Genomic DNA, 14,503 nt, shown 5'->3' with positions numbered 1-14,503 from the left:
ACAATTGGTTCACTCGTTTTCAACCAGCCCCTACGGCTGTGCCCTAGTTCTTGTCAGTGACAAGTAAAATATCGGCAAGTATTGCATGTGTGCACACTTACAGTATGAAGAATACATCAGTGGAATAAACTTTGGTCAGGTCTGGGAATACTCTAAGTCCAGTGTTGAAAATGCCACTAAAGTACAAGAAAAAGAAGAACAGAAATAAGGTAGGAAAACCAACTCATAGGAAGTAGAATAATGTAATAGCTGAAAGTATGTGTTCTGAAGTCAGACTGGGGTCAAATCATTGAATGTCTGAAAGACCACGGCTAGTTCTAACCCTTGGAAGAGACAATGCTCCCTCAAGGTATAAGAACCTAATCCAGTCCACCAGTGTGAACACATCTTTTCATTTTAGAAGAATCTGAGGATTGTTTGAACCTAGAAATGGGAATTTAGGTTTCTTTCCGTGTGTGTGTGTGTGTGTGTGTGTGCGCGCGCGCGATATTTCTTTGTTTTAACTGGAGAACATTATGTGTTACGGAGAGGGGAGGGTGGAATAAGGGAAGGATGAGACAGGAAGACAATATGATTACTCAACTCCAAGCCAGGCTTCCTTTTTCAAACTGCATTATATTGCGTTCATTATTTTACCAAGAATGGTTTCCCCATGGCAGTCACCAGCAGTACCGTAACAAGTAGGTCCAGACAAGGAAGGAAATGAGCCAAAGACAATGTCTTCACTTTCTAAAACATGTGTCATCAGGGCAAAATGTCAAGATTAAAACATATGCGTAAGATGCCAGAGGTGTCAGCCTCTGGACACCTCTCAGATTTAGTTGGTTTAACATTCGTTGCAGCTACTAGAACGTAGGTAGTGGAAGGAATGATTCTTTTTTTAAAATGCTTTGGCATGACATGGTGAGAACTTGTCACTATCAGTAAACCTTTTAAGAAAGTCTTCTTGGAGAGGAAAGTCTAGTTTCATTGATGCACCTACTAAGGCAAATTCTGACCTGACTCCTTCTAGAAGGGAAGGCACAGATTTAAAGAGGAAGCAGGTCTCAAAAAGAGCAAATGGGATATTCCAAATAACAAAGGAGAGAAGTGAGGTTCCGTAAGGTATATCTGAAGAACAGGAAACAAACTAGTTCAGCTGCAACAGTGGATCATGTGGGAAAGAGTAGGGAGGGAAGGCCCAAGAGCTAAGTAGAGGCTAAACAGAAAAGGACTGCAAATGCCAGATTAGGGACTTGGACCAGGACCTCTCTGTTCTTCAAGACCTTTTTGCTGTCTCCTCTAATTACCTGCACCCCAGATAATGCATGTACCTCTCATTTGTCACTTACCATTTTTCTCCTGTAGGGAAGGAACTTTTCAATTCCATATGTAATAGCTTCCTTAACTAGATTGTAAGCCTCTTGAAGGCAAGGAAATGTTTCACTATCTTACATGTTCCCCACAGGGCCTTGCACATAGTAGGGGACCATCATATCAAAGAATTATTGACGGACTGAAACTCAAAGTCCATACAGGAGCCACATCCTTGTGCCATAATTTCTATGACTCCCCAGATACCTCTTCAGCCACATAGCCCATCCATAACTTCTTTTCTCCTGGCATCTCTCACTCCTACCTCTTCAACACTGAACTATTCTTAGTTCTCTAGACAATCCATGTGGTTCCATACCTTTGTGTCTTTATCATGCTATTCCATCCACCTGTATTTCTCTTCTATCCCTCCCCCTCCTCTTCCTGGATAACTTCTCTATTCATCCTTAAAGACATTTCATAAAAGAAATGAAATAATACATTAATAGTGATTATTTCTGGATATCTGGATTAAGATTGACTTTTCTCCACTCATAATCTTTTACAATGCATGTGATCAGGAAAGAAGGAAAGGAGGGAAGCTGCCCCGAGGATCTGAGGCCATACACGTACATTCATTGAACACACCTTTACTGAGCACCTACTCTGCACTGGGCAGTAAAGATGCAACGAAGAACAAGGATGTTGTGGTTCCTGCTCTCGTGGTGGTTACCATTAGCTCACGGGGGTCACTATGGCAAAGTAAGTGCTATCCCTTCCATTTCTGTCCCTCCCAACCTCCAAGAGACTGGATTTTATCCTTTTTTGTTTGTTCGTTTTTCTTTAACAGTCACTCTAATATTGTCGTGATACCCATTTCCTAACAAAATTGACTGGTGGGCTCTCAGAGTTTTTCGTTTTGTTTTGTTCTGTTATGTCCCATTTAAAGGCTACAGAAAATGATAGTATTTTCTCCCTCATGTCTCTGGTCCCAGCACTATCTGCTGACTTTTGAAGAGATTTTTAAAATGTGGATCATTTCATCTGATACTTTATCCCATGGGAGAAGGTGGGGAATAAGTCACAGGATGGGATTTGCCCTGGGCCTTACAACACTATAATGGCCCTGGCCCACATCATCCTGCGGACAGTCCTACATCATACTTCTCTTAAAAAATAAGGTAGGATGGAGAGGAGTTAATACTTACAGGAACTTCAGAAGGGGGAGTTCTTTTAGGGCACCAGGGTCTATGTAAGTTAAGCTTCTGGTATTCCGAATCTCTCTGCAAAAGTTGCAAGAAACATATTCACTGTATTATATCCATTTCCGTTTTTATGAAAGATGAAACAACATAAATCAGGTTTAAGAAATGTTCATGAGAAGAACACACATTTACATGGTGCCCCAGGGGCTGCTTCTGCCAGGAGTCAGTCCCATTCACAACAACAAGCTACTTCTGCCTCCTCTTAGGGATGCGATGGCTGTTCCACCCTCCCCATCATTGACTTAGTTTCAGGCCATTTAAATTTACGGGCAACATTTCTCTTGGTTGTAGTCTTAGAGCCTTATTTTTCCTTTTAGACTCAAATAGCAAAATAAAAACCTTTCCAAAGGTTTGTTGAGGGCAGCAGCAAATAACCTGGCCCTGGAGTGGGGGTTTGAGTGGATTACATAATGGACGACAGCAAGGCAGTAAGGTCAATGAGGTTCCTCTGTCAATTGCTGTTTCAGGGGTAGAAGAGGTAGTGAGTATTAACTGTTCACTTGAGTTTATTCTTCTGTTATCAGTAATTCAAAACTCTTCAGCACATGTGGTGACATCGTATATGTCTATAACTTATATACTTAGGTTTATATACGATGCTAATCAAAATGCACAGTTAGCATTAGTGAGATTAGTGCCTGTTAGAAATAGGTTCTCATTGGTAGAATACAATGTATTCAATATGTGTAGATTGGTTAAAGAGTATAAAGGCCCTCCGTATGCTTCTGTGAAGAGGGTAGGAGAACTTAGACCTACAGCCCACTCCCTTCTGGATGGCACCTAAGGCTTGATTCCTAAAGGAACCTGAATCCATCCAATCATTGGTGGTAAGAACTAGAAGACTTAGAATCTGAGCTCTGAGATTTTTTTTTTAAATAGTTTTATTGAAAGCGAATTTTCATAAAATTTATGCATTGCAATTAGATGATTTTTAGTGAACTTACAGAATTATGCCATTGTCACAATCTAGTTTTAAAACATTTCTATCAATGACAAAAGTAATCGTATGTACATTTGCAATTTATTCCCACCCCACCCCCCATGCCTAGGAACCACTGATCTGTTTTCTACCTCTAACTTTGCCTTGTCTGGACATTTCATATAATGGAATCATAAACATGTAGTCTTGTGTGTCTGGCCTCTTTCATTTAGCATACTGCCGGAGAGGTTCATCCACAGCGTAGCATATATCAGTAATTTGCTCCTTTTTTATTACTGAATAGTCGGATGGGACTGAGATCAAATCTTGGCTCTGTTCCTTCTGGCTACATGACCTTGGGCAAGTTCCTTGACCTCTCTGAGCCATAGTTTCCTCGTCTGTAAAACAGGGACAATAATAGCACCTCCTTCATGCGACTCTTGTGAGGATTAAATAGTCTTTCAGGGGTTCGGTATGTGTCCTAGCATACAGTGAAGGCTCCATAGATGACAGTTTTATTATTGTTATTCTCCTGAGTGGAGTGAAAGCTAGAGCAGACATCAGAGACTTGGGGCTGGAGGTACTGCAATGTTTGTAAAAATTTAAAAACCAAAACCAAACAAACAAACAAAACATTAGGTTTGGTATTTGACTAAGGACACTGAATATGAAACAGACCTTGGAAGAGAGAGGGTGGCATTAACTCTGAGAACAGAAACCATCTACCATCTCCCCCTCCTCAGCTTGCTATCTATTATCAGTATAACCTTACTGGTCCCTTGTCTTCATTAGCATAACTTTTGCCCAGGCAAATAACTTTATAGTTCATTGTGGGAACTTCTTGAAAGACCCATCAGTGCTTTAACAGCTTATATCCCGAGACTCTTAGAAACCCTCACCTCAAAACCTTTGCCTGTTGTGTCCACTCATCCTAAACTGGCCTGTCGTGGTCCTCACCCAGCCAAGACCCTGCATGAAAAGACCCGCTTTCAACTGTTACACAGAGGCAACTCTGGGCCCTAAGCTAGGAATTCTTAACTCCAAATACAAATTTAAAAAAATGTTTAAAGGAGATTATCGACCAGAACTTAAAAGAAACACAAATACTCACTATTGCTTAATTATCCTTCATTGGATTTCAAATAAAATGGACATTAAGATCAGAAGTCTAACAACAATGCTCAGTGCGCTGTTTTCACAAACCAGCAGATGAATAATTTAGCATAACATTAGGTTCATTTCATCATATTCTAGATTCTGGGTTTTTTCTTCTTCTGAGAAAATTTTGTTAATTCTCAGTAAGGGCCAAGAACAGAGAGACTGGTTTGTTCAATACAAATGGCACAGTGGCCAGTACTTAGTACCCAGCCTAAACCCCAAAGAGGAAGGGAAATCAGCAAGGTCAGAGAAGGGTGGTTGGAGGAGGCAGCAGTCAAAAGAGGGGAAAATGAAGGCTTAAGCCCTCCCACGAGGGAACTTTCAAACTACTGGTTTTCTTCCCATCTCGGTTATTCAATAGGCATTAGTTCTCGGCATTTGACCGTGATCCTCAGCCTTAGAAATATTTGCCCACACCCTAAACATCCCCAGTCCATGAGTGAAGCATGCCAACCTGGGACAGAATTGAGGGTGATAATAAAGTCAAGTTGGCATTTCACCTGCAAAGTTAGATAGAACCAACGGTGATGGGAAAGCTTCAGTCTCGCACTGGGCAGGGAGACTGAGTTAAAATATCTGAAGAGAAGAGAAGCTGCCCCAGTCAGCATAGCTAGACTTTTCTTATTGCTCAAAACAGGACACTGAATGAGATTATTAGCCATAAACCCAACTCTCAGCCAGTCCCAGATCCTTTTCATCTCGTACTTCGGTTTGGTTTCCAGTTAGTTTCTAGTCTGCTTTTAAGTGGCAATAGTTCAAAAAATGGGAGGCAGTCCACTCTGACTGGGTCTGCTGACTCTACTGAGTAGAGTAGGGAGAGAGTTATTAAAACTAAACAAATAATTATTGGGCATCTATTACTTTCAACTTTCCTGTGTGCTCTGGGAACTATAGGGAATTAGTAACTAATTATTTAATTAGTTTAAAAAGAAGATGTGAATATATTGGCAAAGCCATAATTTTGTTACTTTACTTAATGCTGGACAGTACCAAGGTGGAAACTGGGACTAGGAATTAGGTAAAATAATTTTGAAGTAACATTTTATGATAAACAGGCTTTTGTCATATAATAAATCACCCATGTATTTTAACATCAAGTATTAATTTCAAAGTTAATTCATATTGAAGGAATCTTTAATTTTTTAAAAGTTTATTTCATTTGACTATGAAAATTATATTGTAAAAACTTGTAACCACATTCACATCAAAAAGATGTGAAATCTCCCATTGTTCCATGATTCAAAGAAAATCAATTTTTTTCTTCTCTGTAGTATATCTTGGTTTTTTAAAAATAGTATTACATCAAAAGCATTTTCTCTGGGATTAAATTCTCTATGACAAAAGACGTCTAATGGTTGCTCAGTATTTCATACAAAACCATTCTTCGACTTAAGCATTTGAGTAGTTTCCACATTTTTGCTACTATAAATTAATTCTGAGACATATGGCTTTTTATGTGAACTTTTTCCCTCACTCCTCTGTTTATTTTCTTAGAGAAAAATTATTGAAGTGAAATTACTGGGTGAAAAAAGTATAAAGGCTGTCAAAGCTCTTGGTATATAGTACATCCTTAGCTTCTAAAGTCCTGATTTTTGGACTAACACTCACTCTTCAGTGATAGTTTGGAAGTTCACAGAATAAATTATTTCCTCCATTATCAGGGCTTGGTTTCAGTGAGAGACATCTTAATAATTCTACTTTGATAATTATCAATAAAGTATCTTACCACTAACATTCCATTACATAACTGAGGAAAAATAATCTATAATGGAAGGTGATATTCATGATTTTGATGCATCTTTAAATTTACTGTGGAATTAAAATTGAATAGATGTTAATTCAAAGAAAGTTTATAAATGTTTAGATTTTTAAAGTAGATTGAGGAAAATGTAAGTTTATCAGCAGATTTTCCACTAGAAATAGGTTATAAAATGATTTTTCCAAACTGCCTGGAAGATAGATACAGCTACTTTCCTAATTATTTAATAATCACGACAAAGACGGGTGCTCTTGAAACCTCCAATAAATCCACTTGATTCAAGTTAGTGAATCAGCAAAATTAAGTCTTATCTCACTGTATGCTAGAAATCACACATTCTACCCACCCAGTTGTAGAATTTTCATTTTTTGTGACTTTTTAAAATATCCACAAAACAGTAAAAACCTATCTCTGAGGGCAACACTTTATTTAATTATTTCTTCTTTTAATTAAGAGATATTTTGAATTTGCATCAGTTTTGGAGGCAGACACTCTTGGTTTCAAATCCTGACCCTGAAATTTCTTAGCTAAGTAAACTTGGGTGAGAGCCCTGTGACATACGTATTTCCATCTTCATTTTACATAGTGGAAACTGAGGGTTAGTGTGATTAAATGGAACAGTATATGTGAAGCACTTTTAGCAGAGTGCTTGCCCATAAAAGGCATTCAGTAATTGGCAGCTGCTATTAATAGGAGTAACAACAGCAACGATCTACTATATGCTATTGGCCTCTTTATAAAGGAAATGAAATGGAAGATGGAAGTGGCCAGTATTTCATCGATTTGCAGGTATAAGTTTTCATGAGATGTACACCTTTGGGTCCAACCAGTATCCCAGCTAAAGTTTAAAACTGAGGAGAACTGGGCTGGGGAGGGAGGGTATAGCTCAGTGGTAGAGTACATGCTTAGCATGCACAAGATCCTGGGTTCAATCCTCAGTAGCTCCATAAACAAACAAACAAACCAACCTAATTACTTTCCCTACCCAAAGCAAAACTTGAGAACAATTGATTTGTAATCACTTAGGATCCTCAATAATTTACAAAGAAATCTGCCATTCTTGTAGTTTTCTCTTACAGATTCTCAGTGTCTTTCACCCATTGTTAACTGATACATAATTGTCACCTCTTCTGGCCATCTATTGTTGCATAACAAATTACCCCACACTAAAAGGCTAAGATAGCAACCATTTTATTATAGCTCAAAATTTATGGATTAGGATTTCAGGCAGTGCTAAACTCAGGAGTTTCTTCTGTGTGGATGTGGCATCCTCTGGGCTCACTGGTTGGTACACAGCTGGTGTTTGGATCAATCTGGAGCATCCAAGACGGTTGTGCTTCTATGCCTGGCTCTGATGGGGGTTGTTAGAAGGCTACACTCAGCTGGCTACTTCTCCATCTCCATGTAATCTCAGGGCCTCCCCCTATGGTCTTCCCATCAGTGTAGTTGGACCAAGGCAAAAGGATGTGAAGGCCCTAAGGTGAGGAAGATCTCGGACTGTTCAAGGAACTAAAGAACACAGGTGTGCAGGAATGGAGTGAGATGAAGAGGCAGAGGCAGGCAGAGCCAGCAGAAGACCTGGACCTGGAAGTTTATGTTGAAGACTTTCGATTTTATCCTAAGAGAAAAATCACTGGGGCTGTTCAGAAATAAATTAGAGGAAGCCAAAACTGGAAAGACCAGTTAGGCTGTGAAATTACTGTAGTCCAAACAAGAGATGATGGTGGCTTGGACAAGGGTGGTGGTGGTGGAGAGAAAGAGGATGAATTTTTTATACATCACGGTAGTAGAATTGACAGGACATGCTGAAAGATTAGAAGTGGGTGATGAGGAAAGAAGGCATAGTAATCCCCTCAGGTACCAGATTTGCAGATAGATGAATGGAGGTACCATTTAGTGGCTCAGCAAATACTGGAGGAGTTGCAGATTTCAGGGGGAGAGGTAGATTTAAGTTTGGGGTATTTAAAGCAGTGAGAGATATATGTAAGACATCTGAGGAGATGCAACCAATAGGTAAATGGCCCAACACTAAAAAACAGAGGGCTGGACTAGGTCTGTAGGTTTGAAAATTGTTAGATAAGATCACATGGGGAGAAAACAATAAGAAGAGAAGAGGACACAGGACTGGGCCGTATGGAACCTCAACATTTAGATAGAAGTGGTGAAGGAGAAGATGCTAGCAAAGGAGATTGAGAAAGACTGACCAGCATGGTCGGAGGACAGCTGGGAGTGTGGTATCAGAGAGGCCAAGGGAAGACGGTTTGGATAAAAATAGAATAATCCACCATTTTGAATCCTGTATATGTTTAGCTGTAAGATGCAATGGCCACAGCTTTAGCGCAGTGTTAAACCTATGGTATTTACTGAATGAATGAATGGGTAACTTTTTACCTTTGGAATGCTGGCTCTAGATCACTAACAAAAAAGACAATTTAGATGTTTATATTCTACCACCCCAATTCACATCACAGAACAAAATCTAAACACGAATTGGGAAGCCATGTCAGAGGACAAAAATTGAGTTTTGACAGGAGAAGGCTGAAAAGGCATTGAAGAGATGATTAGAAGTTGGAACGATGAAGTGTGTGTTCTCCATGGCCCTACCTCAGTCTATGTACCAAATCACATGGCCAAAAAAGGGGCAGAGGGAGGGCAGATGAGGAAGGAAACACATTCATGAGACAGAGTAACATTATGTTCTTTAACTGCTGGTGTTCTCACTGAGGCTTTTCAGTAAGTGCTGGCAAGATTCACTGAAATCAGTGCTTCCTAGTTTAATATCTACATGGTGAAGAGCTGTTTCCTAAATAAAGAACATGGCTTTACTTCTATGCTCAGGAATGCCAGGGAAGTTCGGTTGATAGTACTATGTGGTCTATGGATTAAACAAATCATTCTGTATTGACTTTGGTATCTTAAGTCTTTATTAATCCTTCATGCTGACTAGAACCATTTACAGATACTAATGTTGGATTTATAGCAGGAAAATTTGAAGACTGCGAGATAAGTTATTCTCTTCTTTTCTAAGATATTAGACTCTCAATACTTCATCTACATAAGGAAAATAGCTTTTTAAAAATGCATTTTCAATTTAATCTTCATTTTAGTCATTGTATTTAATAGTTTCCTTTGCTCTAGGAAGTTAATGCCTTTGCTCAGAGAGGGAAAATTGACATTTATAAGAGAAATGTTAACAACCAGAATCTTTATGAGAAAAAGGCTGTAATAAAAATAAAACAGTTGCTTTTATGAGCCACAGGGTTTGTAGAGAGGTTTATTACAAATTAGTTGCCTTGATTTTTTTTGGTGAGAGGTGCAGAGAAGCAAAATGGTATGATAAATGGACATTGTATTTGGAGTCTGGAGATTTGGGTTTAAATTTTAACTCTTGTCCTTACTCACCTGAATTCTCAGTTTTCTTGGGTATGTTCTACTTTCTTTGCTTTTAATTCACCATTTCTTTAGAAATCTATTGTGAAAGATACATAAATTTTTTATTTTCAGCCTTCTTTTCTTAAAGCTATATATTTTCTTCTGAGTATGACTTTAATTGCATCATACAGGTTTTGATTTGTCATACTTTTATTGACATTTAGTTAAAATCGTTTTATAACACCTGTTGTGATTTCTTCTTTGATCCATGGTTATTCAGAGTGTATTGTTTACTAGTCAGAGAATATGCTTGATTTTCGTAACCTACTGAGACTTGCTTTCAACACTCTGCATATGGTCAATTTTGATAAATGTTTTATGTTTCCTTGAAAAGAATATCTACTCACTAATTGTTGGATACAATACTTTATATAAGTCAATAAAGTTAAGTTTGTAAATTATGTTGTTCAAATCTTCCATCCTTATTCATTTCTTACTGGTATTATTACTTATTTTTTTGGTATATATGTTCTATCAGATAAAGTTATATTTAAAAAAAACCCACTATGATTGTGGATTTATCCTATTTTATTTTTTTTAGTTCTGTCATTTTCTGCTTTATATGGTTTGAAGCTATGCTCTTACAGATATTCAAATTTAGAATCATATCTTTTTGGTGTAGTAATCCTCTTTATCACAATAAAATCTGTATTTTTATATATAGTAAGGTTTCATGCTTTATATATATATATATATATATGTATATTTATGTCAGTTTTCTCTTGGTTATTTTCATGTTAATATTTTTATCCTTATACTTTCAATTTTTCTATATCATTATATTTATAGTGTGTTTCTCATACACATAAGCAGGATACAGTTGAAATTTTTTAATTAGCCTACCTGGCAATCTTTGTATTTTAATTGGAGTGTTTAGTCCTTTTATGCAGTTAATGCAAATACTGATCACTTGGGGTTAAATCTACTGTTTGTTCTAGAAGTTTGTTATTTCTTCTAATTTCTTGTCCTTTTTGTATTAATTTTTTATTATTCCACTCCTCACTACTATTAGCTTATTATTTATCCATTCTTTTACAATTATTTTAGTTGTTACCCTATGGATTAATTTATTCATTATTTGCAGAAGTCTAACAAAAGTTGGTACTTTTACCATTTCCCAGGCAATTCAAGAACCTTAGAATACATTAACACTATCTATAACCCTCCCAACCTTTGTTTGCTATTGTGTATTTGAATTCTATGTATACAGGCAGTCCTTGTTTTGCATGGTTCCTTGTTATGCATGAAGTTCAGTTATCATGAGTTAGTTAAATTTAGATAATAATTGGCTCCAACAACATGGTTCAAGTTTCAGTTACCATTGTGAGTAATTACCTAAAGCACAAACCTTGCTGCCAGCTCTTCAGTCCACGAAACACTATGTAAATAGCAGGTGCACATCATGATAGGCAATCTGTTACATCACTTCTTTCAAAGTCATTGGTGATTGGTCACTGCGCATCTTTTACACAGTTCAAGCACAAAGGATAAGGTGTGCAGATGTGTTGCCTGCATGTCTCTCAGAGATAAATCCACGACATTTTGTAAAAGTGAACAGTTGGAAGAGGGAATTGACCAACAAAGATGGAAGTGCAGCAAAGAAACAATAGTAAGAGAGATTTTAATGTTTTGACAGGAATTTTTGAGTCACAAGACAATTATATTTTTTCATCGATTAAGATTGCTTTGCACAGTTTCGGCATGCACAGCTTTATGATCCAGCACTACGGTGCAGAGCAAAGACTGCCTGTATTTTAAACCCCAAAGGACATGTTGTTTTGTTTCGTACAGTCAAGGCTAATTTATACTTAGCTTTCCTTTTGTTTTCATTTCCTCCATGTACCTCCATGATATCATGCAGGATTATTTTTTTACTTTTGCCTTAATAATTCCCTTTAGCAGTTTCTTTAGTATGAGCCTAATGGTGATGAATTCTCTCAATTTTTGTTTCCTTGAAATGTCTTTCTTTTGTCTTCAATTTCAAAGAATCTTCCTGCTAGGTTGGCGGATTATTTGCTGTTGTTATGTTTGTTATTCTCCTTTTTGCAGGTATCTTTCCATTGCTTTATGGATTCCATTATTCCTGTTGAAAAGTCAGCTTTCGATCTTGTTCCTTCTTTGAAAATGTTGTGTATTTTTTCCCCTTTGGCTGCTTCTTACAATTTTCTCTTTCTTTGAGTTTTAGCAATTTTTTTTTTTTTTAACTATGATGTGCCTTGATGTGGTTTTCTTTGTATTTATTCTTTTGGAGTTGCAGTACTTTTTGTATCTGTGACTTGATGTCTCATGAATTTTGAAATTTTAAAAATTTTCTTCAACTATTGCTTCTTTTAGTCTCTTCATTTTCTTAGGATACAATTATAGTTATGCTAGATTTTTTACTGTGCCACATATTCCTTATTTTCTTATGCTCTCTATGCTTCAGGTTGGATAAATTTTTCTGACCTAACTTCTAGGTTACTGATTCTCTTTTGAGCTGTGTATAATCTGCTGCTAAACTCAAGTATTCAGGTTTTATTTTAGCTATTGAATTTTTAAGTTCTAGAGTTTCCATTTGATCCTTTCAAAAATAATTTCCAGTTTTATTCTGAAATTCTCTATCTTGTCAATTAAATTTTTAAATATATTACTTATAGTTATTTTAAAGTTTGTGTCTGATAACTCCAACATTTAAATCTCCTGTGGATTGTTTTCTGTTGTCTATTTTCATCTCTTGATTTCTGCCATAAATTCTTTTTTTTTTTTTTTTTTTTGGTAGGCTTGGCTATTTTTTATTGATTCAAACCTGGGCTTTAGTCGTTGTGAGGGCTGATCTTATTTCCCATTATCCTGTTCTTCTAGGATGAAGCTCTTTAGGGATCCCAGCTAAAATCCTTGGGTGTTTACTAGGAATCATCTACTTAGCAAGCCTTGAGCTCCAATTTTTATTTCCCTAGCTCTATGAGACCGCTGAAACCTCTGGTCAGCTTCCCGACTGCTGTTTACAATTCAGAAACTACTTCAAGAGGAGAACAATCAGATGTTGTTTTGGGGGTTTGCTTCTCTCCCCTCCAGTTCTTGCTGCCTTTATAACACTCAGATACCTTTAAACAGATTTTTTCCCCCAGCTCCTATAGTTGTCCTCAGACTGATGGTTGATCTAATGATGTAAGCTTGCCTACCATAGCTGGAGGCAACTTTCTGGGCCTCAGTATTCTTGAAGGTAGCATACTGTAGCCGATAGGGAAAGAATATTTGAGTCAGGTATTTATGACATAAAAATTCTGGCCCTTTCCCTTAGTAACTGTGTGGCCTAGAATAACGTATTTAGTCTCTCTACATTTATGTTTTTCTTAAATAAGTAATACAAATGATAATCTCTACTTCATGGGGTTGTTTTTTGAAGGTTAAATAAATAGAGTACATAAAATGTTTAGCATAATGTCTGGAACATACTAGGTATCCATAGATGATAGCTATTTTTGTTTCCTCATCAAGAAAATAGAGCTAATATTTCATAATACATGGCTGCTTAAAAGAATGTGATGTGATTATTTATGTAAAGCTTTTTTATAGATTATAAGGTACTACAGAAATAAAAACAATAATTATTTATGAAGCATATTGTCTGGTTTTTATGTGGTAGGCACTGTGCTAAAAGCTTACATGCATTATGTAGTAACAATATTAAGTTGGAACTCTTATTACTGTTATTTCACAAATGAGGAAACTGAGATTAGGAAAGAGTACATGATCTGTCCAAGGTTAGATAATGAGGTCGCTGAGCCCTGACCACCAGACCACCAGACCACCAGGGAGCATCAAGGAGAGATAATGAGGAGGCAAAGAAACCAGGGTTTTAAACCGACTCTGACCAACTCCAAAGCCAGAGCTCTTAACTTCCCTCCTGTTGTAGTCACACAAGGCTACATTTCTCTTTCCTAATTGAGGAAAAAAATGTTAGTTTTGCAGAAACTTGCATGGGCCTTGGAATCCAGTATGTAGTCAGTAAATATTTATTGACTCACTGATATTCACGCCAATAAAATCAGTAGTAATAGAATGAAATGACAATTCTAGAAGAGGACTTCTAATTTTGTCTTTAGCTTCCAAGCATGTAAGTCAGAATTAGGGTGAATTCATAAAATTAAGAGTGAGAACAATTTTTGCAAATGAAACCGACAAAGGCTTGATCTCCAGAATATATAAGCAGCTCATACGACTTAATAAGAAACAACCAAACAGCCCAATCCAAAAATGGGCAAAAGACCTAAACAAGCATTTCTCCAAGGAAGACATACAAATGATCAATAGGCACATGAAAAAATGCTGCATATCACTAATTATCAGAGAAATGCAAATCAAAACTACAATGAGGTATCACCTCACACCAGTCAGAATGGCCATTATTCAAAAATCCACAAATGACAAATGCTGGAGAGGCTGTGGAGAAAGGGGAACCCTCCTACACTGCTGCTGGGAATGCAGTCTGGTGCAGCCACTGTGGAAAACAGCATGGAGATTCCTCAAAAGACTAGGAATAGACTTACCATATGACCCAGGAATCCCACTCCTGGGCATATATCCAGAAGGAACCCTACTTCAGGATGACACCTGCACCCCAATGTTCATAGCAGCACTATTTACAATAGCCAAGACATGGAAACAGCCTAAATTCCATCAACAGATGACTGGATA

The 14,503-nt window shown here is 37.3% G+C and overlaps 1 protein-coding gene across 2 annotated transcripts in view; it reads right to left on the bottom strand.

Annotated features, from left to right (window-relative positions):
* Nucleotides 1-14,503, bottom strand: part of TSHR (thyroid stimulating hormone receptor) — a 125,429-nt gene that overhangs the window by 36,306 nt on the left and 74,620 nt on the right. For both annotated transcript variants that reach the window (XM_010976397.3, XM_031454137.2), the window contains exons 4-5: nt 2,502-2,576; nt 102-176 (exon numbers count right to left, since the gene is read on the bottom strand). In XM_010976397.3, coding sequence (XP_010974699.1) covers nt 102-176; nt 2,502-2,576 — 150 coding nt within the window. The remainder of the gene's footprint in view (nt 1-101; nt 177-2,501; nt 2,577-14,503) is intronic.

The sequence above is a fragment of the Camelus dromedarius genome, chromosome 5, assembly GCF_036321535.1.
Source record: "Camelus dromedarius isolate mCamDro1 chromosome 5, mCamDro1.pat, whole genome shotgun sequence".
Lineage (NCBI taxonomy): Eukaryota > Metazoa > Chordata > Mammalia > Artiodactyla > Camelidae > Camelus > Camelus dromedarius.
Note: the sequence above shows the minus strand (reverse complement) of the source record. Positions and strands in the feature narration are given on the sequence as shown.